General features: G+C 43.6%; 1 protein-coding gene across 2 annotated transcripts in view; it reads right to left on the bottom strand.

Annotated features, from left to right (window-relative positions):
* The window catches only part of ca9 (carbonic anhydrase IX), a 123,810-nt gene that overhangs the window by 13,971 nt on the left and 86,501 nt on the right, over positions 1–23,338 (bottom strand). For both annotated transcript variants that reach the window (XM_068052344.1, XM_068052292.1), the window contains exons 7-9: positions 22,366–22,523; positions 20,148–20,277; positions 4,961–5,005 (exon numbers count right to left, since the gene is read on the bottom strand). In XM_068052344.1, coding sequence (XP_067908445.1) covers positions 4,961–5,005; positions 20,148–20,277; positions 22,366–22,523 — 333 coding nt within the window. The remainder of the gene's footprint in view (positions 1–4,960; positions 5,006–20,147; positions 20,278–22,365; positions 22,524–23,338) is intronic.

The following is a 23,338-nucleotide window of genomic DNA, read 5'->3' on the forward strand; positions in this document are numbered from 1 at the left end:
CTGTAAACACTTTTATTGCGTTAGCGGTTATCATTCTGGGTGCAGCTTTACAACCCTTTCAAACTGAAACTTTGAGAGTCAGATATGCTGTAGTTTCTGATTGGATACTAGATGTCAGGTCATGAGATATGATTTGATTTCAATGATCCATTAGTGCATTCAATCGAATAATGAGAGTCTGACAGACTGCTGTCCTGAACTGCTTCTTAATTACGGTTAGAAATTTCCAAGAGGTTTTCCCGTAGCCATTCTCCCCTTCAGATTAGGTAAATTGGTTTATCATTGTCTACAGACCAAAAGTATTTGTAACATTCTTTACTTCCACTTTTTCCTCTGATTTTCTCTCCTTGTCCCCATCTCTTCTTGCTTTATCAATTCTCGCTGAAGTATATTTACACAGAAGGTGATGACCATGCAGGACCTCATCCAGGTTGGGTTTGGATAGTGAACACTAGATACTCCACTATGGATATACTGTACACACCAATTGTTTGAAATGAATGTTACACTGACTCCAACTGACGTATGTGGCTTTCTGTGGTCGGCTATTAGAATTATGCACAGCTTCAGGTGCAGATTTTCACGTGCACAGGAAACACACCTCTGGCAGGAGCAATACATTGCATATAAGTGAGATTTAAAAGGATGTAGACGTCAAATGTAAAACAGACAGAGAAATGAACTCCTAACTCCATGGGATCAGCTATCTTTACTTTGAACAACAATATTTGTCAGGAAGTACCAACAAAACCCATTCTTCCTTTCCACACCTATTTCTTCACATTGTGACTAACCTTTGTGCCAGTGTAATTACTCTAGTTCCTAATCTACTCCTCCTACAAAGTACTCACTGAGTGAAATAATGTTGAGTGGTGGGTTACTGAATTGGAGGTGTTGCTGCATGAGGTGGATGCAAGGAGGTTGGCCGTCTTTATCATTGCATGACGCCATCCTCATAAGTCAGTATTGCAGCATGTCTGGTGAGGGTTAGAAGCAGGTTTCAGACTGTCTAGTACTGTCACTAGGTATTCCAGCCCTATGATGTATGGTAATTGTAGGTGTCTTAGGAGCTGATCGCACCTGGTTCTGTGATAGTGCAGACTTTGTGAAGGCAGTTCCCCATTCTTATTATGGCACTATCTGCACATATTGTTACTGGCATCTTGGTGGATATGATGAATCAGACTATTTTGGCTGTGGTATGCCTTGGTTTATGTGGTAGCACTGAAAACGTGGTATACTATAATTGAGGTGCTTCTGATGAAGCAGCAATCATTATGGTGGGCATTCATATACCATAGTGATGCTATCTGATCTGCTGTCCCAGCTTTCTTTGGGAATAGGAATCTTACATACACTAATCATATGCCAAAGTCAAATATGTTCATCTCTGTCTTCAGGTGCTCGGTGGATGGACACAAAGTACATATTGTGCAGGCTACCTGGAATTCATTTATTGGCCTTTCAAACATCACAGATTGGGGAATGGTGTTGGTTATGATGCTGAGGGCAAAAGTAAGCATTACACCCATTGGGCTGGACTTTAAGAGCCTGCCGCCAATCTCGACGGTGAGCTCAAAGAATTGCAGGCCATGTGCCAAACAGCCGCCGCAATCACCTGCATGGTGGATCATTTAAATAGCCAGGGCAGCCTTCACCACCCCCCCTGCCCCCAAATTACGTGGAGGGGGGTGGGCTGTCCATCCCCAGCAATGGTGTCAGCACTGCCTGTGTGCATGTGTTGGCACCGTTTTTAAAGTGCAGCCTGCCCTGCTGGCGTCTTTACATTTTTAAAGGGAACCACCTCCCCAAAATTCATCAAATAAATTTCTAATACCTCTTTACCACCCACCCCCCAATAACAATACATTGGCTATTTGCCCTTCCCCCCAACAGAACACTTACCTTTCAAATCTGACCTTCCCCCACCCCAAGACTACATAAAGTTTAAAGTTCTTCCCTTCCCACCATTCCCTGCACTCATTACATTTATTTGACCCCGTTCCCCCACTGCCCCCGCACTGGAAATTTTAACTCCTCCTCCCTCCCCACCAGTGTCACACCGGCTTTCTCCAAATGGGGAATTGAAGACACGGGAATGCCAACTGCTGCACTAAGGATCACAGCAGGCCTGGAAGATTGAAGGTAAGTTTATGTTAATATATCCATTTTATTGATTTAAGTGTATATACAGGTCCCATCACCCAGCAGCCGGGTGGGGGTGCAGGGGGTGGGGGGAGTAGGGGCGGGGGGGGGGGGCAGGGGGCTGCCATGGAGCCACGCCACTGCTGGGAGGATCAGGCAGGGCCCTCCTGGCATCGAGCTCTGTGGAAGGCCTCTGCTGCAACCATCGTCTGGCCTCCCCCGCCACAGACCCTGACGTCATGGGCTTGGTAAAATCCAACCCATTGAGACACAGTGGCAGCAACATAAATTTCAGCCCACTATTCAAATAAGAGCAGAGTGTTCTCCCAGCATCCTGGTGAATATTCCTTCCTCAGCCAACTCCACAAAAATTATCAACTGGTCATCCATCCAACCTCTGTGCACAAATGGCTGCCTTATTTCCCGAGATAGCAATAGTCAACATTTCAAAACAGTATGTAATGCACTGGGATGTATCTGAGGTATTGATAAGGAGTTTCAAAAATGTAGGTTGCTTCATAGAATCATAATAGCACAGAAGAAGGCCATTCAGCCTGTGTTTGGATGAGCCCGTCATATCTATGCTGTCTAGTCCCACTCTCCAGCCCTTTCCTCATAGCTCTGCAAATGCTTTCTCCTCCGGAGTGATTATCCAATTCCCTTTTGAATGCCATGATTGAATCCACCACAGTCTCAGCCAATGCATTCCAGATCCTAACCACTCGCTGCATAAAGATGATTTTCCTCATGTCACTGTTGGTTCTTTTGTCACTCACCTTATATTGATGTCCTGTGCATCAATGGGAACAGTTTTTCCTATCTACTCTGTCCAGACCTCTCATGATTTTGAACCTCTCTATCAAATCTCCTCTCAACCTTCTCTTCTCTAAGCAAAACAGCCCCAGTTTCTCCAATCTATCCACATAACTGAAGTTCCTCATTCCTGGAATCATTCTCGTAAATCTTTTCTGCACCCTCACTAAAGCCATCCTTCCTTAAGTGTGGTGCCCAGAATTGGACACAATATTCTAGTTGAGGCCGAACCAATGTTTTATAAAGGTTCATCATAACTTCCTTGCTTTTGTACTCTATGCCTCTATCTATAAAACCCAGGATCCCGCATGCCTTTTTCACCACTTTCTCAACCTACCCTGCCACCTTTAATGATTTATGCACATATACCCCCAAGTTTTTCTGTTCCTGCAGACCCTTTAGAATTGTACCCTTTATTTTATATTGTTCTTTCTACCAAAATGTATGACCTGACACTTCACTGCATTAAATTTCATCTGCCACATGTCCACCCATCAGCCAGCCTGTCTATGTCCTCTTGAAGTCTATCACTATCCTCCTCACAGTTCACATACTTCCAAGTTTTGTGTCATCTGAAAATTTTGAAATTGTGCCCTGCACACCCAAGCCTAGGTCATTAATAAATATCGAGAAAAGCAGTGGTCCTAGTACTGACCCCTGGGGAACACTATTGTATACCTTCCTCTGGTCAGGAAAACTGTCACTCAGCAACATCATACCCATGCTGCCACTGTCCATTTCATTCCATGGACTTCCACTTTGCTGACAAGCCTGCTATGTGGCAGTTTATCAAATGCCTTTTGGAAGTCCATGTACACCACACTACCACATTACCCTCATTCACCCTGTTACCTCATCAAAAATCAAGTTAGATAAACACAATCTGCCTTTAACAAATTCGTGCTGGCTTTCCTTAATTAATCCATACTTGTTCAAGTCACTGTTAATTTTGTCATCCTTGATTATCATTTCTAAAGGCTTCTCCACCACCGAGGTTAAGCTGGCTAGCCCATCGTTGCTGGAATTATCCTTACATCCTTTTTTGAACAAGGGTGTAACATTTCTTTTTAAATTACCTGCATATCTGTAATCCATAATATGCTCAGGAGAACAGCTACATTTAAAGAGTTGGGGCAGAGAAACTGGGCAATTTTGCAATCTGCAGCCATTCTTGACATAACAAATTTGTATGGGACATGCTGCCCTTATTCCCTGCTCCCCATTCCTCTCCCACCCTAAAGTATTTACAGCTATGTGTGCATGCTTACTTCATCCAAGAGGTGAAAAATATATCTATAAAATAACGATTTTTAACAATTCTAATGTTTTATGCAAATAAATTGTGTATCAATTACATATTAAAAATCTAAACAATGAGCTGATCTTTTTATCGTTCAAATACAACAAATATCCTGCAATCAGACACACCGCATGAAGTCTCATAATCCCTCACTTCGAACATGCAGTCGCTCACTAATTCATTTTTATTGCATTTTCCTACCTTGAACTTTATTCTCAGAGATCGCACTTCAAAACTGGAACTCTGGGCAGTTGAAAGAAGTTCTGCCCTCCATTATAATTCGTTCATGCACCATTTTTTTCAATACATTTTTCGATAAGCAAGGGACATTCCAATTGACATTGGGATTCTAATTGGCTGAAACAGGTTTTAAAGTTCCTCAGCGAATCAAAAAGGGGATTTTTAAAGTTTGTCCTCAGGTCACCTTGAAAGTGATATTTTGGATACCAGAAACAGAAGAAACAGTGCTGAACAAAACACAATTTGTCGGTAGCCAGCTTAAAGATACTGTCGCAATGAATTATTTCATCAGTTGGATCACCTTGGAGGTGTTAAAGGCATGTTCAGAATCATATAAAATTGCAATGCATTTTTCTTACAGGTTATATACACAGATAAAAAAAGTCCCAGAGAAATTCAAATAAGGCACAACTGTAACTATTTCTGTGTCAAATTGGCTCTTAAATCTAGAAATTACCGTACCTGACTTGTCATCTCCAATTGATTCAGTAGAGGCACCATTAGGAACTGTGGGCACAAAAGGTTACTATGTTATTCATAAAGCTAGATGGCACTCTCAACTTTTGCACTTGACTACTAAAATCTGATTGAATATTTGGCATATTTAATCTGTAAAACATTCACAATGTCATTAATCAGCAATTATCTAAGCAAAGCTTCCATTTGGAGTCACATTCACGGCCACATTTCCTTTTGACTGGTTTATTTGCGGAGTTTTGAAGGACTAGGATCGGCCAATCGAAATAATTGAGGCAAACTCCTAACAGCTATGAGGTTATAAAATTTGCATTTTAACTTTCCATGACCCCTTGCATTTGCCTCAAGTCAAAGTCTAATAAGGGTAGACTTTTCCATCAGAATTGACTCTGTTCAGTGTGGATATAGGAAAACATAAAATAAAAAAGACCATTCGCCCAATTTGCCTGTTCCCCTTCCACAGACTGTACGAAATACACTTTATTGTGGACAGCAGAAGGTTTTCTACTCCCTTTTTGCCAGTTTATTGATGATTCTGAGACAGTGTGGAAGGAGTGGAAGATCAACTGGAACAACTGTTCTGCTTAACACTTACTGCCTGAATTGATGGTGGACATGAATACATCCATCCAAATAAGGCTGAGAATATTAAAATTACAAATTGATCTTATGGGCTGAATTTTCAAGACACAGACTGAATCTTACCAGCTTTGGAGGCAGGAGGGTGGGGAATCTTTGAAATGTGCACATCAGGTATTCTACTGGATGCATTCCCACCTCTGAGTGTGCTTGCCAGAGGTAGGGTCAGACTGGCATCAGCTACCTGCCCACAGCAACACCGGGTAGCTCATTATCAACAATTATGTGCCTACCCAGGGCCAGATTGGTGACGTGTCGGGATCTTCCCAATGGTGGAACGGTCCCCCGCTGAGGCCGAAGTCCGACAGGTGCTAGAAGGCGGCCTCCTGGTGGCAGGCCAGAAGGGATAGTGAGGCCTCCTTTAATTCCCCGTGCCCCCACACACCAACCCAACCCCCTGGAGCTGTGGGTGCCACAGGTTCAAATTTGTGGCCACAGGCCAATCCGTGAAGGGGTTCCCCCTTTACAATGATGGCCTGGCAGCTTTGTCTATCCTTTATTTAATGTTTTTTTGAAATGTTCAGAGGGCACCTCCATCATGGAGCACCCTCATGGCCCCCTACCTACAGCGAGAGCAGCCACCTCTCCTGGTGGGTCTGCTGGCTGCCCAGACCCTCGGGCACTCCCATTGGCCCTCCTGCCTGCACAGCCAGCCAGCCATCCTTAATTTGACAGGGCACCTGGAGGTGGTCAATTAACAGGCGGCCTCTGGGAAGATCACGCAGGCAGGCGGACCTCATAAACCATTGGGATTGGAAATGGTCCTGTCCTTCATTTAAAAACGAAAGTGCTAAGATTCTGCTGTCAGAATAATTTCAGCCATTGGCACCATTCATGGGTCTGGAACCCGGCTGTCAGTGCAGTGCGCCTTCCGCTCAATTTTCTGGAGGCAACCAATTAGCAGGCTGCCTTTGGGTTTGCCATTCAATCAGGGATGGCAGGCGGGTTGGGGATGAGGGAGGTTCAATCAGTGCCAGCAGCCTTCACAGAAGCTGGAGTGTTAGTGTGCTGCTGAGGCAGAAGCCTCAAAGGAGAGTGGAGCGAAATGACTGTGAGAAAAGGCTGAGGGAACAGGCAGCTATCCATGCACCCTGAGCAATGTCCGTGAGAGCAGTCTCCAGGATCTGCAGATACCATCAGAACTTCTGAACTGCAGTTCTGATGAAAGTTCGACCTGGAACTTTAACACTGTTTCTCTCTCCATAGATGCTTCCAGACCTGCTGAGTATTTCCAGCACTTTCTGTTTTTATCTCAAAGAACAAAACATGTTGCTTTGAGGGTTATAAATTGTTGGAGAAATTTTCTTAGCTTTGCTAATTATTACTTAACTTTGTAGAAGCAGAAAAGCAGGACACAGCTTGTATCTAATTTCAACCAACGGTCATAAATTGTAGACAGAGCAGCTAACCACAATCAGACATTACGGCCAGATATGGTGTCTGGAGTGGGCATTAAATTAAGGAACTAGCTTGTTATTGTTGAAACTGATGTTTTGCTGACCTCGGACTGTGCATGGTGTATAGTCACGTAGGCAGTCCTGTGGTTATCTTGCGGTTTTATGTCTGATTGAGAAACTGTCTGTTCTGCCTCTGTTATACTATATAAGTCCACGGCGATCTGTAACTGGGGGAGGAGCACTGAACCGCATACAGGTAAGGTGTTATCCCCCATGATATCATGCAATAAAGGGTTTGATTCTCAATGTCTGAGTCCGGAGAATTTGTTCAACAATAGGGCACAATCTGGATTTTCTTCAACATAAATATATTGCAAAATATATTAAACGAATGGTGTAAAAACCTAGCTGCAAATTTCAAAAATAAATAATGACCAATCATTGTCATACAATTGCAAACATTTTGAAGAACAGGTTACATTTTATGTTCTAAAAACCATCTTGCTTAAATATTTCTTCATAATTCACCTTTTCAAAATTCCTCTAAATAAATCAAACACATTACGAAAATTCTATTATTTACTTTCTGCTACAAGATCCATCTATCAATTTAAAACATAAAGTAGATGTAAAGATTGATATCAGTGGGTGGTGCATTTTCAAGGTGAATAACCCATTATAAACAATAGCATAAAACTGTAACAGTGTGTCATTCTGTACCTTGTATACTTTGTCAGGAAAATCCCTATATGCCAAATGGGACATATTAATTTAATCGGTTGGAAACTTACCTTAGACTTTTAATAGGTAGAAACCCTACAAGTAACTTTTTAAAAAACTAGCAGCCAAGATGGCCACTGCCATTTACATCTGAAATATCAGGAGATTGGACTTGAGACAAAAAGTCTAACAAAACGCCCAGCCAGGACAATGGCTTGATCTAAGTGATTGAATTACCTAGAATAGCTTCATTAGCACAGCAATCAAGGCCATCCCCACCCATTGACTTTGAAAGAGACAACTCCCTCCAAGTGTGAATGGTCACCCTGGGGCATGTAGAACCTTGAATTTCATTAGAAGATTCCAGAAAAACCTCATTAGAAACAAAGGGGATTGAGAAGAACCATGTGACTGCCTGCTCATCTCTGAAGAAACTAGAAGTTTTATTACACAGAGAGAAGACAGGGAGTAACTGACTGTACAGCAGCACAGAAGGCTGCTGCTCCCCTGCCTCTCTCTCTGAGCAGACTCAGAGGGCAGAGTTCCAGAGCGGTAAGTATAAAAAAAAACTAACCTCGGAGATTCTCGGCACAGACTCGGAGGGTGGAGTTCCAGAATGGTAAGAATAAAATAAAACTTACCTCGGAGATTCTCGGAGCAGACTCGGAAGGCGGAGTTCCAGAGCAGTAAGTTACCGCGGGTGGGGGAAAAAAACTGAAAAAAATGAGGTCACAGGAAAGCTGTGACCTGATTGGCTGGTAGGGAATCTGTACCGAATTTGAAAATAAAACTGATAAAAATAGATTAAAGCACTAATTAACTAATTAATAAGTAGAGTAACTAAACCAGAGGGAGGAGATTACTGTATTTAGTTAGCATTTAGTATTTATTGTAGAAATCTAGCACTAGGGACCATATAGTTAAGTGGGGCGGCACAGTGGCGCAGTGGCTAGCACCGCAGCCTCACAGCTCCAGCGACCCGGGTTCAATTCTGGGTACTGACTGTGTGGAGTTTGCAAGTTCTCCTGCAAGTTCTCCCTGTGTCTGCATGGGTTTCCTCCAGGTGCTCCGGTTTCCTCCCACATGCCAAAGACTTGCAGGTTGATCGGTTAATTGGCCATTATAAATTGCCCCTAGTATAGGTAGGTGATAGGGAAATATAGGGACAGGTGGGGAAGTGGTAGGAATATGGAATTAGTGTAGGGTTAGTATAAATGGGTGGTTGATGGTCGGCACAGACTCGGTGGGCCGAAGGGCCTGTTTCAGTGCTGCATCTCTAAACTAAACTGTATCATAATTTAGTAAGCATTTAATAAATATTTATTGATTTTATATTAATTAACTAATTAGTGCGAGAAATGACAGTTAGAGGGGTGAAGTGCTTTACCTGTGAGATGTGGGAGGTCTGTGACGCTTCCAGCGTTCCGGGCAACTTCATCTGCAGGAAGTGTACCCAGTTGCAGCTCCTCACAGACTGCATGGATCGGTTGGAGCAGCAACTGGATGCACTTAGGAGCATGCAGGTGGCGGAAAGCGTCATAGACAGGAGTTTTAAGAAGTGGTTACACCCAAGGTGCAGGTAGATAGATGGGTGACCGCTAGAAGGGGCAGGCATTCGGTGCAGGAATCCCCTGTGGCTATCCCCCTCTCTAACAAGTATACCGTTTTGGATACTGTTGGGGGGGATGGCCTATCAGGGGAAAACAACAGCAGCTAGAGCAGTGACACCACGGCTGGCACTGTTGTTCAGCAGGGAGGGACAAAGCGCAGAAGAACAATAGTTATAGGGGACTCTATAGTCAGGGACACAGATAGGCGCTTCTGTGGATGTGAAAGAGACTCCAGGATGGTATGTAGCCTCCCTGGTGCCAGGGTCAAGGATGTCTCTGAACGGACAGGGGGCATTCTGAAGGGGGAGGGTGAACAGCCAGATGTTGTGGTACACATCGGTACCAACGACATAGGCAGGAAGAGTGATGAGGTCCTGCAGGGGGAGTTTAGGGAGTTAGGTAGTAAGTTAAAAGACAGGACCTCTAGGGTTGTAATCTCTGGATTACTCCCTGTGCCACGTGCCAGTGAGGCTAGAAATAGGAAGATAGTGTAGCTAAACACATGGCTGAGCAGCTGGTGTAGAAGGGAGGGTTTCAGATATCTGGACCATTGGGCTCTCTTCAGGGACAGATGGGACCTGTACAAGAAGGACGGGTTGCATCTAAACTGGAAGGGCACTAATATCCTGGCTGCAAGGTTTGCTAGCGTCACTCGGGAAGGTTTAAACTAGTGTGGCAGGGGGGTGGGAACCAGAGCAGTAGGACAGCAAGTGAAATAAATGAGGGGGACATAGTAAATAAGACCAGTAGGACTAAGAGGAAGAGCAGGCAGGGAGATGTTGCTGAGCACAGCGGGACTGGTGGTCTGAAGTGCACTTGATTCAATGCGAGAAGTATAACAGGTAAGGCAGATGAACTTAAAGCTTGGATTAGTACTTGGAAATATGATGTTGTTGCTATTACAGAGACTTGGTTGAGGGAAGGGCAGGATTGGCAGCTCAATGTTCCAGACTTTAGAAGCTTCAGGCGGGATAGAGGGGGATGTAAAAGGGGTGGGGAGTTGCATTACTGGTTAAGGAGAATATCACAGCTGTACTGCGGGAGGACACCTCAGAGGGATCATGCAGCGAGGCAATATGGGTGGAGCTCAGGAATAGGAAGGGTGCAGTCACGATGTTGGGGGTTTACTACAGGCCTCCCAACAGCCAGCGGGAGGTAGAGGAGCAGATATGTAGACAGATTTTGGAAAGATGTAAAGGTAACAAGGTTGTGGCGGTGGGTGATTTTAACTTCCCCAATATTGACTGGGACTCACTTAGTGCTAGGGGCTTGGATGGGGCAGAATTTGTGAGGAGCATCCAGGAGGGCTTCTTGAAACAGTATGTAGATAGTCCAACTAGGGATGGGGCCATTCTGGACCTGGTATTGGGGAATAAGCCTGGCCAGGTGGTCGAAGTTTCAGTGGGGGAGCATTTCGGGAGCACTGACCATAATTCCATAAGTTTTAAGGTACTTGTGGATAAGGATAAGAGTAGTCCTCGGGTGAAGGTGCTAAATTGGGGGAAGGCTAATTATAACAATATTAGGCAGGATCTGAAGAATTTAGATTGGGGGCGGCTGTTTGAGGGTAAATCAACATCTGACATGTGGGAGTCTTTCAAACGTCAGTTGATTAGAATCCAGGACCAGCATGTTCCTGTGAGGAAGAAAGACAAGTTTGGCAAGTTTCGGGAAGCTTGGATAACACGGGATATTGTGAGCCTTGTCAAAAAGAAAAAGGAAGCATTTGTAAGGGCTGGAAGGCTAGGAACAGATGAAGCACTTGAGGAATATAAAGACAGTAGGAAGGAACTTAAGCAAGGAGTTAGGAGGGCTAAAAGGGGTCATGAAAAGTCATTGGCAAACAGGATTAAGGAAAATCCCAAGGCTTTTTATACATATATAAAGAGCAAGAGGGTAACCAGGGAAAGGGTTGGCCCACTCAAGGACAGAGATGGGAATCTATGTGTGGAGCCAGAGGAAATGGCCGAGGTGCTAAATGAGTACTTTGCATCAGTATTCACCAAAGAGAAGGACTTGGTGGATGATGAGCCTAGGGAAGGGAGTGCAGATAGTCGCAGTCATCTCATTATCAAAAAGGAGGAGGTGTTGGGTGTCTTGCAAAGCATTAAGGTAGAAAAGTCCCCAGGGCCTGATGGGATCTACCTTAGAATACTGAGGGAGGCAAGGGAAGAAATTGCTGGGGCCTTGACAGAAATCTTTGCATCCTCATTGGCGACAGGTGAGGTCCCAGAGAATAGCCAATGTTGTGCCTTTGTTTAAGAAGGGTGGCAAGGATAATCCAGGAAATTATAGGCCGGTGAGCCTTACATCAGTGGTAGGGAAACTATTAGAGAGGATTATTCGGGACAGGATTTACTCCCATTTGGAAACAAACGACCTTATTAGCGAGAGACAGCATGGTTTTGTGAAGGGGAGGTCGTGTCTTACTAATTTGATTGAGTTTTTTGAGGAAGTGACGAAGATGATTGATGAAGGAAGGGCAGTGGATGTTATCTATATGGACTTTAGTGGAGCCTTTGACAAGGTCCCTCATGGCAGACAGGTACAAAAAGTGAAGTCACACGGGATCAGAGGTGAGCTGGCATGATGGATACAGAACTGGCTCAGTCATAGAAGACAGAGGGTATCAGTGGATGGGTGTTTTTCTGAATGGAGGGATGTGACTTGTGGTGTTCCGCAGGGATCAGTGCTGGGACCTTTGCTGTTTGTAGTATATATAAATGATTTGGAGGAAAATGTAGCTGGTCTGATTAGTAAGTTTGCGGACGACACAAAGGTTGGTGGAGTTGCGGGTAATGATGAGGATTGTCAGAGGATACAGCAGGATATAGATCGGTTGGAGACTTGGGCGGAGAAATGGCAGATGGAGTTTAATCCGGACAAATGTGAGGTAATGCATTTTGGAAGGTCTAATGCAGGTGGGAGGTATACAGTAAATGGCAGAACCCTTAGGAGTATTGACAGGCAGAGAGATCTGGGCGTACAGGTCCACAGGTCACTGAAAGTGGCAACACAGGTGGATAAGGCAGCCAAGAAGGCATACGGCATGCTTGCCTTCATTGGTCGGGGCAGAGTATAAAAATTGGCAAGTCATGTTGCAGCTGTACAGAACCTTAGTTCGGCCACACTTAGAATATTGCATGCAATGCTGGTCGCCACACTACCAGAAGGACATGGAGGCTTTGGAGAGGGTACAGAGGAGGTTTACCAGGATGTTGCCTGGTCTGGAGGGCATTAGCTCTGAGGAGAGGTTGGATAAACGCGGATTAATTTCACTGGAACGACGGAGGTGGAGGGGCGACATGATAGAGGTTTACAAAGTTATGAGCGGCATGGACAGAGTGGATAGTCAGAAGCTTTTTCCCAGGGCGGAAGAGTCAGTTACTAGGGGACATAGGTTTAAGGTGCAAGGGGCAAAGTTTAGAGGGATGTGCGAGGCAAGTTTTTTTTACACAGAGGGTGGCGAGTGCCTGGAACTTGCTGCCAGGGGAGGTGGTGGAAGCAGATACGATAACGACGTTTAAGAGACATCTTGACAAATATATGAATAGGAAGGGAATAGAGGGATATGGGCCCCGGAAGTGCATAAGGTGTTAGTTTAGGCAGGCATCAAGATCGGCGCAGGCTTGGAGGGCCGAATGGCCTGTTCCTGTGCTGTACTGTTCTTTGTTCTTTGTTTGTTCTTCTTTCTCTCTCCCCAAAAAACATCAAGTGAAAACTGTCTGTGACTGGGGGACCCTCCAAGCCTACAGACTGTTACAGCCAGTGACAAGGGGAAGAGAACGAACTGCAATTCTGCTTTCAAGAAACCCTGAGCAAAGCAGGCCAACCAAAGTGCACTTTAACCAACGAGGACTTCAAGAATACAGCTTCACCTGAGGACTACTGGATTTACAGACTGCATTTAAGTTCTGTTTATTCTGGACTTTAATCCAGCAAATCTATTTTCCCTCCTGTAATCTATTTGTGTATGTGTGATTCTTGTGTGAATTATACATGAATGTGCTGTGTATTTTTAAATTGAGTTAGAGCGTTAAGTATAATAAACTTACCTCTTTCTTGTTTAAAGTCAAGAAAGCCTGTCCAATTGGTTCTTTTGTAATCACAGTAAAGGTAAAAGATAAAACACTCACGGAGGTGGTATGCACAACCACTGTTTAAAAGTAATAAACCCTGTTGCGGTCAAATAAGAGGAAGGGGCAAGAGGGGAGCCCGAGAGACCCCTCCCTCATCTGGCCGCAACAACTTATACAGGCGCTAAATAAAGAAGGCATGCAATAGACGACACTAAGATGTTAAAAATATCACCTGTTTTGAGCGACAAATGCAACAGCTGGAAAAGGGGCTGGAACATCTCAAGGAGACTCAAGAAGCTCAACTGCATCTAGACAAAACAGCCCTCTTGATTGGCACCCCATACACCACCTTCAACATTTATTCCCTTCACCACCTACACACAGTGGCAGCAGTGTGTACCATCGACAAGATGCACTGCAGCAACTCACCAAGGCTCCTTCAACAGCACCTTCCAAACCCAACCTCTACCACCTCGGAGGACAAGGGCAGCAAATGCATGAGAACACCACCACCTGCAAGTTCCCCTCCAAGCCACACCATCATCCTGACTTAGAACTATAGCACCGTTCCTTCACTGCTCTGGGTCAAAATCCTGGAACTCCCTTCCTAACAGCACAGTGGATGTACCTACACCCCAAGGACTGCAGCGGTTCAGCAAGGCAGCTCACCAAGGGCAATTAGGGATGGGCAATAAATGCTGGCCTAGCCAGCGATGCCCACATTCCAAAAACAAATGCAAAACTGACTCAGTTATTCATTTATCTCCCACTCTCCCATTGCTCAACACGTCCTCCTAGTCAAGGGCCCCATCCTGTATAGAATTGTGACCAAGGACATACGAACATACAAATTAGGAGCAGGAGGAGGCCAGTTGGCCCCTTAGAGTCTGTTCCAACATTTAATAAGATCATGGCTGATCTGATTGTGGCTTTGACTCCACTTTCCTGCCTACCCCCGATACCCTTTGACTCCCTTGTTGGTCAAGATTTAATCTACCTCTGCCTTAAAAATATTTTGTGACCCTGCCTCCACTGCTCTCTGTGGAAGAGAGTTCCAAAGACTCACAACCCTCTGAAAGAAAAATTTCTCCTCGTGTCTGACTTAAATGGGCGACCCTTTATTTTTAAACTGTGTCCCCTTAGTTCTGGTCTCTCCCACAAAGGGAAACATCCTTTCAGCATGCACCCTGTCAAGTCCCCTCACAATCTTATATGTTTCAGTAAGATCACCTCTCATTATTCTAAACTCCAATGGATACAGACCCAACCTGTCCAACCTTTCTTCATAAGATAGCACCCCCTCCATCCCAGGTATTAGTCAAGTGAACCTTCTCTGAATTACCTCAAATGCATTTATATCCTTTCTTAAATAAGGAGACCAAAAACTGTGCACAGCACTCCAGATGTGGTCTCACCAATACCCTATAAAACTGTAGCAAAACATTACCCGACTTTTATATTCCATCCCCCTTGCAATAAACAACAACATTCCATTTGCCTTCCTAATCACTTGCTGTATCTGCATACCAACCTTTTGTGATCATGTACCAGGACACCCAGATCCCTCAGAGTTCTGCAAACTCTCTCCATTTAAATAATATGCTGCTTTATATTCTTCCTGCCAAAATGGATAAGTTCACATCTTCCCACATTATACTCCATTTGTCAAGCTCCCTCCTGCAGTTTAGAAATTGTGATGTTGTAACTGGGCTCCTTATATATTTTGGACCTAACACATTATCGTCAGCACTGCACTAGACCCAATATGCTTCAGCAGTTGGGTAGTATACACAGTACCATTACAGGTTACGGCAGTTCCATGTTGTTGGAGATGGAATTTATTTGTGCTCATCAGTAAGGCCGGCTGCCGCAAAACTCTACTCCTGATCTGGCTCAATTCCCCAGTAGAGGCCAAGGAGGCTGCCTCCAATGAAGTAATAGTGCCCAAAGGCCAGACTACAGTGACAGAGGATGTCAGTTCAACCACAGATTCTCATTGCACTTACTTTGAAGTGAGGCAAGTAAGGGCACATTCTGGTTCCAAGGAGATTCCAGATCCATTTATACAGGAGTTGTCCTTAATATGAAGTCAAATGGAATATCTAGTGTAAAACTCAAAAACATAAGGCCCAATTTTAACACCTGAGCCTGTGGGAACAGAGTGTTAAAATGGTGGCAGCATGCAACTCCCCAAGTCCATCCCAAACTGGCGCCATGTGGCATTTTAGCAAGTGTGTTTTGCCAGCCAGCAAGGCCCTTTCCCCAAACACCAAGGGCCTCAGTGAGTTTCCAAATGTCTGGTGTCAATCGGACCCTGATTCTAATATAACTTTGATCATGAGATCAACAACTGGTGCTAGCCTCGCCAGGGACACTCGGCACCATGAAGGGCCAAGAAGGTCAGTATAATTCTTTTTTATGGCTTCAGGCAGCATAACGTGGAAGGATTGCGCTGGAATGATATAAAACAAAGCAAACCGAGATTTCCTGTAAATGAAAGGGATTTCACAAGATGAAAAAAAACCCCACTAAAACCTGGCAAGTCCTGTGTGAGTAGATACCAATCCGTGGTAGTAAATCCATGTAGTGTCACCTTCTCCTTTCATAATTAGGAGCCTATCCGAAGAATTGTGAAACTTTTATATTTTTTGATCTTTTTTGTATGTAGGGATGGGATACAGAGCAGTTTACTCAGTCTGTTGCCACAGTATATAAATCAAGCAACACACCCAGTTATTTCAAGGTAAAGGTCAGGTTAGCATTATAAAAATTATAGAATGTAAATCACAGGTTGTAAAAGCGTAGGAATCATGAGTCATTTTCTCATTCACACCTTAAACTGTACTTGTAACTGAAGGATTTAACAAAGGGGGCGTGGAAGTTATATAATGCCTTAATATGGAAACAAAAATTAAATGAATCATTTACCTTTCAATTTCCCTTTATTACTGCTACAAATAATCAACGACTTTATCATTTTTAGCTACTGACTGAACAAATGTACTCATTAAGGGCCATAAGATGTTTCATTGCTGATAACTGGCAGTATTACTAATTAGTTATAACATATTAAGTGGTGATAAATGGCCAGTAACTGAAACCTTATTTATATTCTGCAATAACTGTAGAAATATACTCACTGACACTTATCCATTAAAGGTATTGTTAGCATAGTACTAAAGGAGTGATTTTAACTGCCTGCTGGCCCAGTGGAGATTGGGAGGTTAAAATCACCTGTGGGGCATAACTACCAAGGTCTCACTCTCTTTCTGCAAGCTCCAATTTTAACCTGCTCTTCTGAGCTTGTGGGAAGAATGCTGGTTGGGTCCTTCTTTAAATATGCAGATCGGGCCCTAATAGTGTCAATTGGGTCTGACTAATAGTTTAACTAGAGGCCTGTGTGGAGAAGATGTCTTTTAGTTTAGTTTAGTTTAGAGATACAGCACTGAAACAGGCCCTTCGGCCCACCGAGTCTGTGCCGACCATCAACCACCCATTTATACTAATCCTACACTAATCCCATATTCCTACCACATCCCCACCTGTCCCTATATTTCCCTACCACCTACCTATACTAGGGGCAATTTATAATGGCCAATTTACCTATCAACCTGCAAGTCTTTGGCATGTGGGAGGAAACCGGAGCACCCGGAGGAAACCCACGCAGACACAGGGAGAACTTGCAAACTCCACACAGGCAATACCCAGAATTGAACCCGGGTCGCTGGAGCTGTGAGGCTGCGATGCTAACCACTGCGCCACTGTGCTGTGGCTTTCCTACCAGACTGAACCAGTGGGAAGAGAAGTCGGGACTAGAAAGGCCCAGAAAGTTTTCTTTTGTTTTGTTTTAATTTTCTTGTGGGGCCACGAGGAGTGGGAGAGCTCTTCCAGCCCCATAAGGAAAATTTAGGCCACCCCTGCCACGGGCACCCCCTTCCTCCCAAGCCTCCTCACAGTGACTTATGTGAGCGCCTGGCGCTGTTACTTTGGTCCCCTCCAGCAGCCTCCTGCTGCCTGATATTCCACACCTGCCTTCCCACCAGTTGCCAATTCCCTTTACATTTAGTCAGGAACCTGATTTAGGTCTGTCCAGATAAGGCCTGAGTGTTGAAACCTTCCTGGCTTTCCACTGCCGAGGTTGGGACAGTTTGTCGCCCACCTCGACCGCCCCACCATGCACAATATTTGGTAGGAAGAACAAGGAGAGGCAATATAAAATAAAGGGTACAATGCTGAAATGGGTGCAGGAACAGAGACACCTGTGGGTATATGTGTACAAATCATTGAAGGTGGCAGGGCAGGTTGAGAAAGCAGTTAATAAGGCATATGGGATCCTGGGTTTTATAAACAGAGGCATAGAGTACAAAAACAATGAGGTTATGAAGAATCTTTATAAAACACTGGTTCCATCTCAAATGGAGTATTGTGTCCAATTCTAGACACCACACATTAGAAAGGATGAAAAGGCATTAAAGAGGGTGCAGAAAGAGTTATGTCAATGGTTCCAGGGATGAGGGACTTCAGTTACTTGGATAGACTGGAGAAGCTGGGTTGCTCTCCTTAGAGAAGAGAAGGTTGAGAGGAGATTTGATAGAGGTGTTCAAAATCATGAAGGGTCTTGACGGAGTAGATAGGGGGAAACTTCCCATTGGCAGAAGAGTCGAGAATGGGCAGACACTGATTTAAGATGAATGGCAGACGAACCAAAGGTGACATGAAGAGAAACTTTTTTTACACAGTGAGTGGTTAGGATCTGAAATGCACTGCCTGAGAGTGTGGTGGAGGCAGATTCAATCGTGACTTTCAAAATGGAATTGGATAAGCACCTGAAGGGAAAGAATTTTCAGGGCTACAGGGAAAGGGCAAGTGTGTGTGACTAGCTAAATTGCTCTTGTAGAGAGCCAGCACAGATTCGATGGGCCTAAAGGCTTCCTTCTGCACTGTAACCGTTCTGTAATTCAGTCAAAGAAATCCTGGCCCAAGGTAAAACAGTAGAACTGTAGCTTAAATCATACAGGCCATAGATGCAAAGTCCAGTTCCAAGTCTGTGCTAAACCAGCTGACCTTGATCAAAGCAGTAATTGAGGTGCTTCTGATGGCTTCATCAACCCTGAGCTAAGGAAGGAAAATTCAGGCAGGTTTTTCAAGCAAAGTTGGGAACCTTAGCCTGAGAAGGGCCTAAGGCCCTACCCAACCAAATAAGAAGATGTCTGTACAAGAGTTCAGAACCCAGTGTCACCTTTCTGCCTTCAGAGAGATTTACAGTCGGGGTAAGGTTTGAGGACTTCCAGAAGGTTCAATTTGATTCTGGTCAAAATAATAAGGTGATGTCTCACTCTTCCGAGCGCTAAAAGACCCAAAACAGGATCCTTTTTTTTTAAGCAGTCATTAGAGTGAGACATTCAGCTTATTATTTTGAGCTGGATTCAACTCCAGAACGCAGAGTGTTGGAGGCCACACAATCACCTGGTCTCCATAGATCTAATTATGTTAAAATCCATATTTGAGATAGGTCACTACTACAATGCAGCTGAAATTGTATAGCCATTCCAGCACTTTCCTGATTTTAGTTCCAGTGTGTTCTCCCCCTGAAAAATTGGTAGATATACACCGTGAGTTATTGTATTTTCTAAAGGCCTGTTACAGAATGGTATAGAGGCCTGGAAGGTCACCTGCCTCTACTTTAGTCTGGGAATCACAAGGGATCCAGAAGAAATAAAAATGGTAGATGTACAAGTCACATAGAACATCTGTTCATCCATTCATAATGTACACACATTATTTACTCTTTCATTAGCCCTGGGAGGTTTATAAGGATAAACTATTATTCTGTTCCTGACAGAGTGACTGAAATGAATAACATTTATTTTTGGGTGTACTGATAAAAGCTCTAAAATACTGAAGAAGATTGATAATGGAAATAACCATTTAACAGATTTACAGTTTATAACTCACCCTTTCATTCAATATCCAGGTAAAAAAAAAACTCATTTTATGTACAAAAACAAAATACTGCGGATGCTGGAAATCTGAAATAAAAACAGAAAGTGCTGGAAATACTCAGCAGGTCTGGCAGTATCAGTGGAGAGAGAAATAGAGTTAACTTTTCAGGCCGGTGACCTTTCATCAGTTCTGATGAAAGGGCACAGACGTATAACTCTGTTTCTCTCTCCACAGATGCTGCCAGACCTGCTGAGTATGTCCAGCACTTTCTGTTTTTATTTCTCTTTTTATGTATTCCTTTTAAACAGTAACTCAAGTGTACAAACCACAACTACTGTTCATCGATATAAAATAGATTGCAATGTATAGATTTTTCCTTATACTTGATGTAGAGAAACATATTTCTGCATTTGAATAAATGCATAACAAATATTTCCCATTATTCCCCATCTCAATCTGTGATAAATTGTAACATTTGTTTTGACTGAAACAAAAAGTGTTCATCATTTCCTCAACTCCTGTAATTTGAGGCAACACCTAATGGATTATTTGTGCTGCACAATTAGCACAAAATTTCTCCCCAGTGAGTCAGAGATAACTAGACTGGTAGTTGGGAATACATCTTTGCTGATTAGTTATCACTAGTGACTAATTTCCATATTCAGTGTTTTAAAATTATTCTTCCTCCCAGAAACTGGTGAGTGAGTCTCAGCTGGTCTGGAAATGATCAGCGCTGAAACGTGAAGAGCTAAAAGCTGTAATCATTAGCTAGCTACTTATTTACCTATTCTCCGTGATGATGTTGATGCTGAAAAAGAAGCAAACACAGTCCTTCCGTTGAGTGGCTGAACCTGCCTAAAGTTAGAATGCAACGTGCGACGGCCGGTCTTTAAACTGGTCTCCAATTTGTCCAGCTGAAGAAAGGACAGGGTAGAGCTTTAGTAGCCATTCTCAGATAACTTAACAGAAAATTCATTTGTAATCTATATGTAGAAACAATAAATTATCATGAGCATTATAATGGATTCTTGCTTAAGCTCCATGCTCAACAAACAAACATTATAGTCTTAAAGGAGCCAGATTTGTAAATCGGAGTGTGTGATTATATTATCAGATTATGGATTCCATGGGGTTAACCTTAATCCCCAAAAAACAGGTGGGTGGGGTCAGATGAGATGTAAAAAATGTTTAAAAAACTCAAACTCAACCCAAACCCACCCACTTCTGGGTTTAGCAGAAGTGGGGAGGGGGTCAGCAGCTAACCATCTCCCAGGAGGTGGATTGTCCATTTAAATATTACAGTGAGGCTAAGAGCCTCATATTTAACCTGATTTATGAGTTTGATCCTGGCTGAGTTTCTCAGCCTTCGGGAATTTAGCAGCTCAAGGTAAGCGAAGACTGCTTTTGGGAAAAGGTTAAGTCCCGTTACATCAGTGCTTGTGGAGACAGTGGTGAAGTGATAACTCACTAGACTAGTAATCCAGAGGTCCAGGCTAATGCCCTGGGGACATGAGTTCAAATCCCACTATGGCAGCTGGTGGAATTTAAATTCAACTAATTAACAAAAATTGGAATTGAAAGCTAGTCTCAGTAATGGTGCCATGAAACTGCCATTAAATTGTCGTAAAACCCTATCTGGTTCGCTAATGTCCTTTAGGGAAGGACATCTGCTGTTTTATCTGGTCTGGACTACATGTGACTCCAGACCCACAGCAATGTGGTTGACTCTTAACTGCCCTCTGAAATGGCCTAGATAGCCACTCAGTTCAAGGGCTATTAGGGATGGGCAACAAATGCTGGCCTACCCAGCGACGCCCACATCCCATGAAAGAATTTAAAAATAAAGAGTAGGCGGGCTTCCTCACAGACAACCAAGCTACCTTCTTCCCCACCCACCTTTGGAAACCCGCCGACTGAAAGATCCCACAGCAGGATCGGACAACACACTCCGCCCCAGGATCCAACCCCTTGATCTGGTCCCCCTGCAGTCTGGCGATCAGACCCCTTCCCAAGATCTGGATACACCACCCGTCCCCGCACCCACTTACCTGCCCCAGCTCCTACAACCTCCTCTCCCATGCTGACTGGAAGCCAAACTTATCAAGCAGGCTGGCTTTTGGGCAGGGAACCTGTTAGGAAAAACGAGATGCACACTGTGGAGTTGGAATTCCACAGCATGCGGAGAAACCAGGTTTCCTGACCAAATTACCACCCGCCACTTCTCTCCTGCTTTCACAGCCCATCCCTATCAATAACGGGGCCTTTGTGTGCATAAATTTCCAGACTGATTATTGATGAGCCACACACACAGACACACAACAGCAGAATGGCTCCCCTTTTAAGCATTTTCCCCACAGATGGTGTGTCTAATTATCATTACAGGTCTTTTCAGAAATCAGGTTCCACTGCTGAGTCATTGGTTACAATTCAACGCAGTGTCAGGATGAAAACCTCCCTTTGGTGGGTGAAAGAGTCCTAATTGAAAAGTGCTTTATCAAACTGGCCGCAGATCCTGGTGATGATTGGCCCATAGCATAAAACTGCCCACAGTTCAGTATAAATTAGAGTTATATGGGCCCTTTCACTCACAGGGGTGGCTGCCATGAAATGTATTAAAAAAAAGTCTGTTAAACATTGCAATTAGTTTATTATAGTATGTAATAGTATATTAAGATTAATTCTTATTGCTGCTAAGCTATGTTTAAAATAATACTGTACGCCATATCAAGATAATAAGGAACAAGAAAGCAGGGAAGAACTTAAGCAATAGGAGCAGGAATAAGCCATACGGCCCCTCGGCCTGCTCCATTATTGCTACTCTTGATTTGTAACCACACCACTGTTTGAATTTAGCATGAGGCAGGAGCTCATGGCAGATCGCTCACATGCTAAATTCATGACTTCCAAATACTTTCTCATTCATTATTGTCTGAGGATAAAAGGCACTGACTGACAACACTATTAAAAAGTTACTCGCAATTGCCTATTAGTTGTATACATACCTGTGCTTGGGAAATTTGAACGATTTCCTTGAATACAGTCCAAATAACAGTCTGAAAGCAGGGAGGAGTTGTCAAAGATCCATTATAGCGGAAATAGTGGGACAGCTGACGGGGTAACAATGTGCTTATGTCAAAACCAGGAATGTGCACATTAGCACCTAAAATGGAACCAAAGCAACACAGTGGGTTCTGTGCAGAGAGCATCTCAAGAAAGATTTAAATATCAGAAGCTGTCTGTACAATCTGAGGACAAATCAAAGATTTTAATTCACAGTAATTTTGGCTTCATAAGTAATTTTAAATGATTACTAACCTTCCACCCCAAATCAATCCATGTTAAAAGTGTTTTTAAGTTACTCACATCAAATGAACATAAATCTATTTGAAAAAAATCTAAAATACAATGATTTTAAATAAAGCCACCACAGTAACTTCTTTTTAAAAAATCGATATATTGCATGAAATGAATTTGTAATAGGGCTAAAAAATGCAATCTGGTGAGATACCCTACATTGGTCAAGTGTGTTAACACTTTCTGTCCAAAATGCACACCATTTTGTACATTTCATCCCTGCCAGGTTATGGAAAGGTTTATAAGCACAGGGTGGCACATTGGCGCAGTGGTTAGCACCGCAGCCTCACAGAGCCAGGGACCTGGGTTCAATTCTGGGTACTGCCTGTGCGGAGTTTGTAAGTTCTCCCTGTGTCTGCGTGGGTTTCCGCCGGGTGCTCTGGTTTCCTCCCACCTCCAAAGACTTGCAGGTTGATAGGTAAATTGGCCATTGTAAATTGCCCCTAGTGTAGGTAGGTGGTAAGAGAATCGTGGGGATGTGGTAGAGAATATGGGATTAATGTAGGATTAGTCTAAATGGGTGGTTGTTGGTCAGCACAGACTCGGTGGGCTGAAGGGCCTGTTTTAGTGCTGTATCTCTAAATAAATAAAATAAATTTAAAAAAAGCAGGTGCATGTGGC

This window comes from Heterodontus francisci, chromosome 1 (assembly GCF_036365525.1).
Source record: "Heterodontus francisci isolate sHetFra1 chromosome 1, sHetFra1.hap1, whole genome shotgun sequence".
NCBI classification, from domain to species: Eukaryota; Metazoa; Chordata; class Chondrichthyes; order Heterodontiformes; family Heterodontidae; genus Heterodontus; species Heterodontus francisci.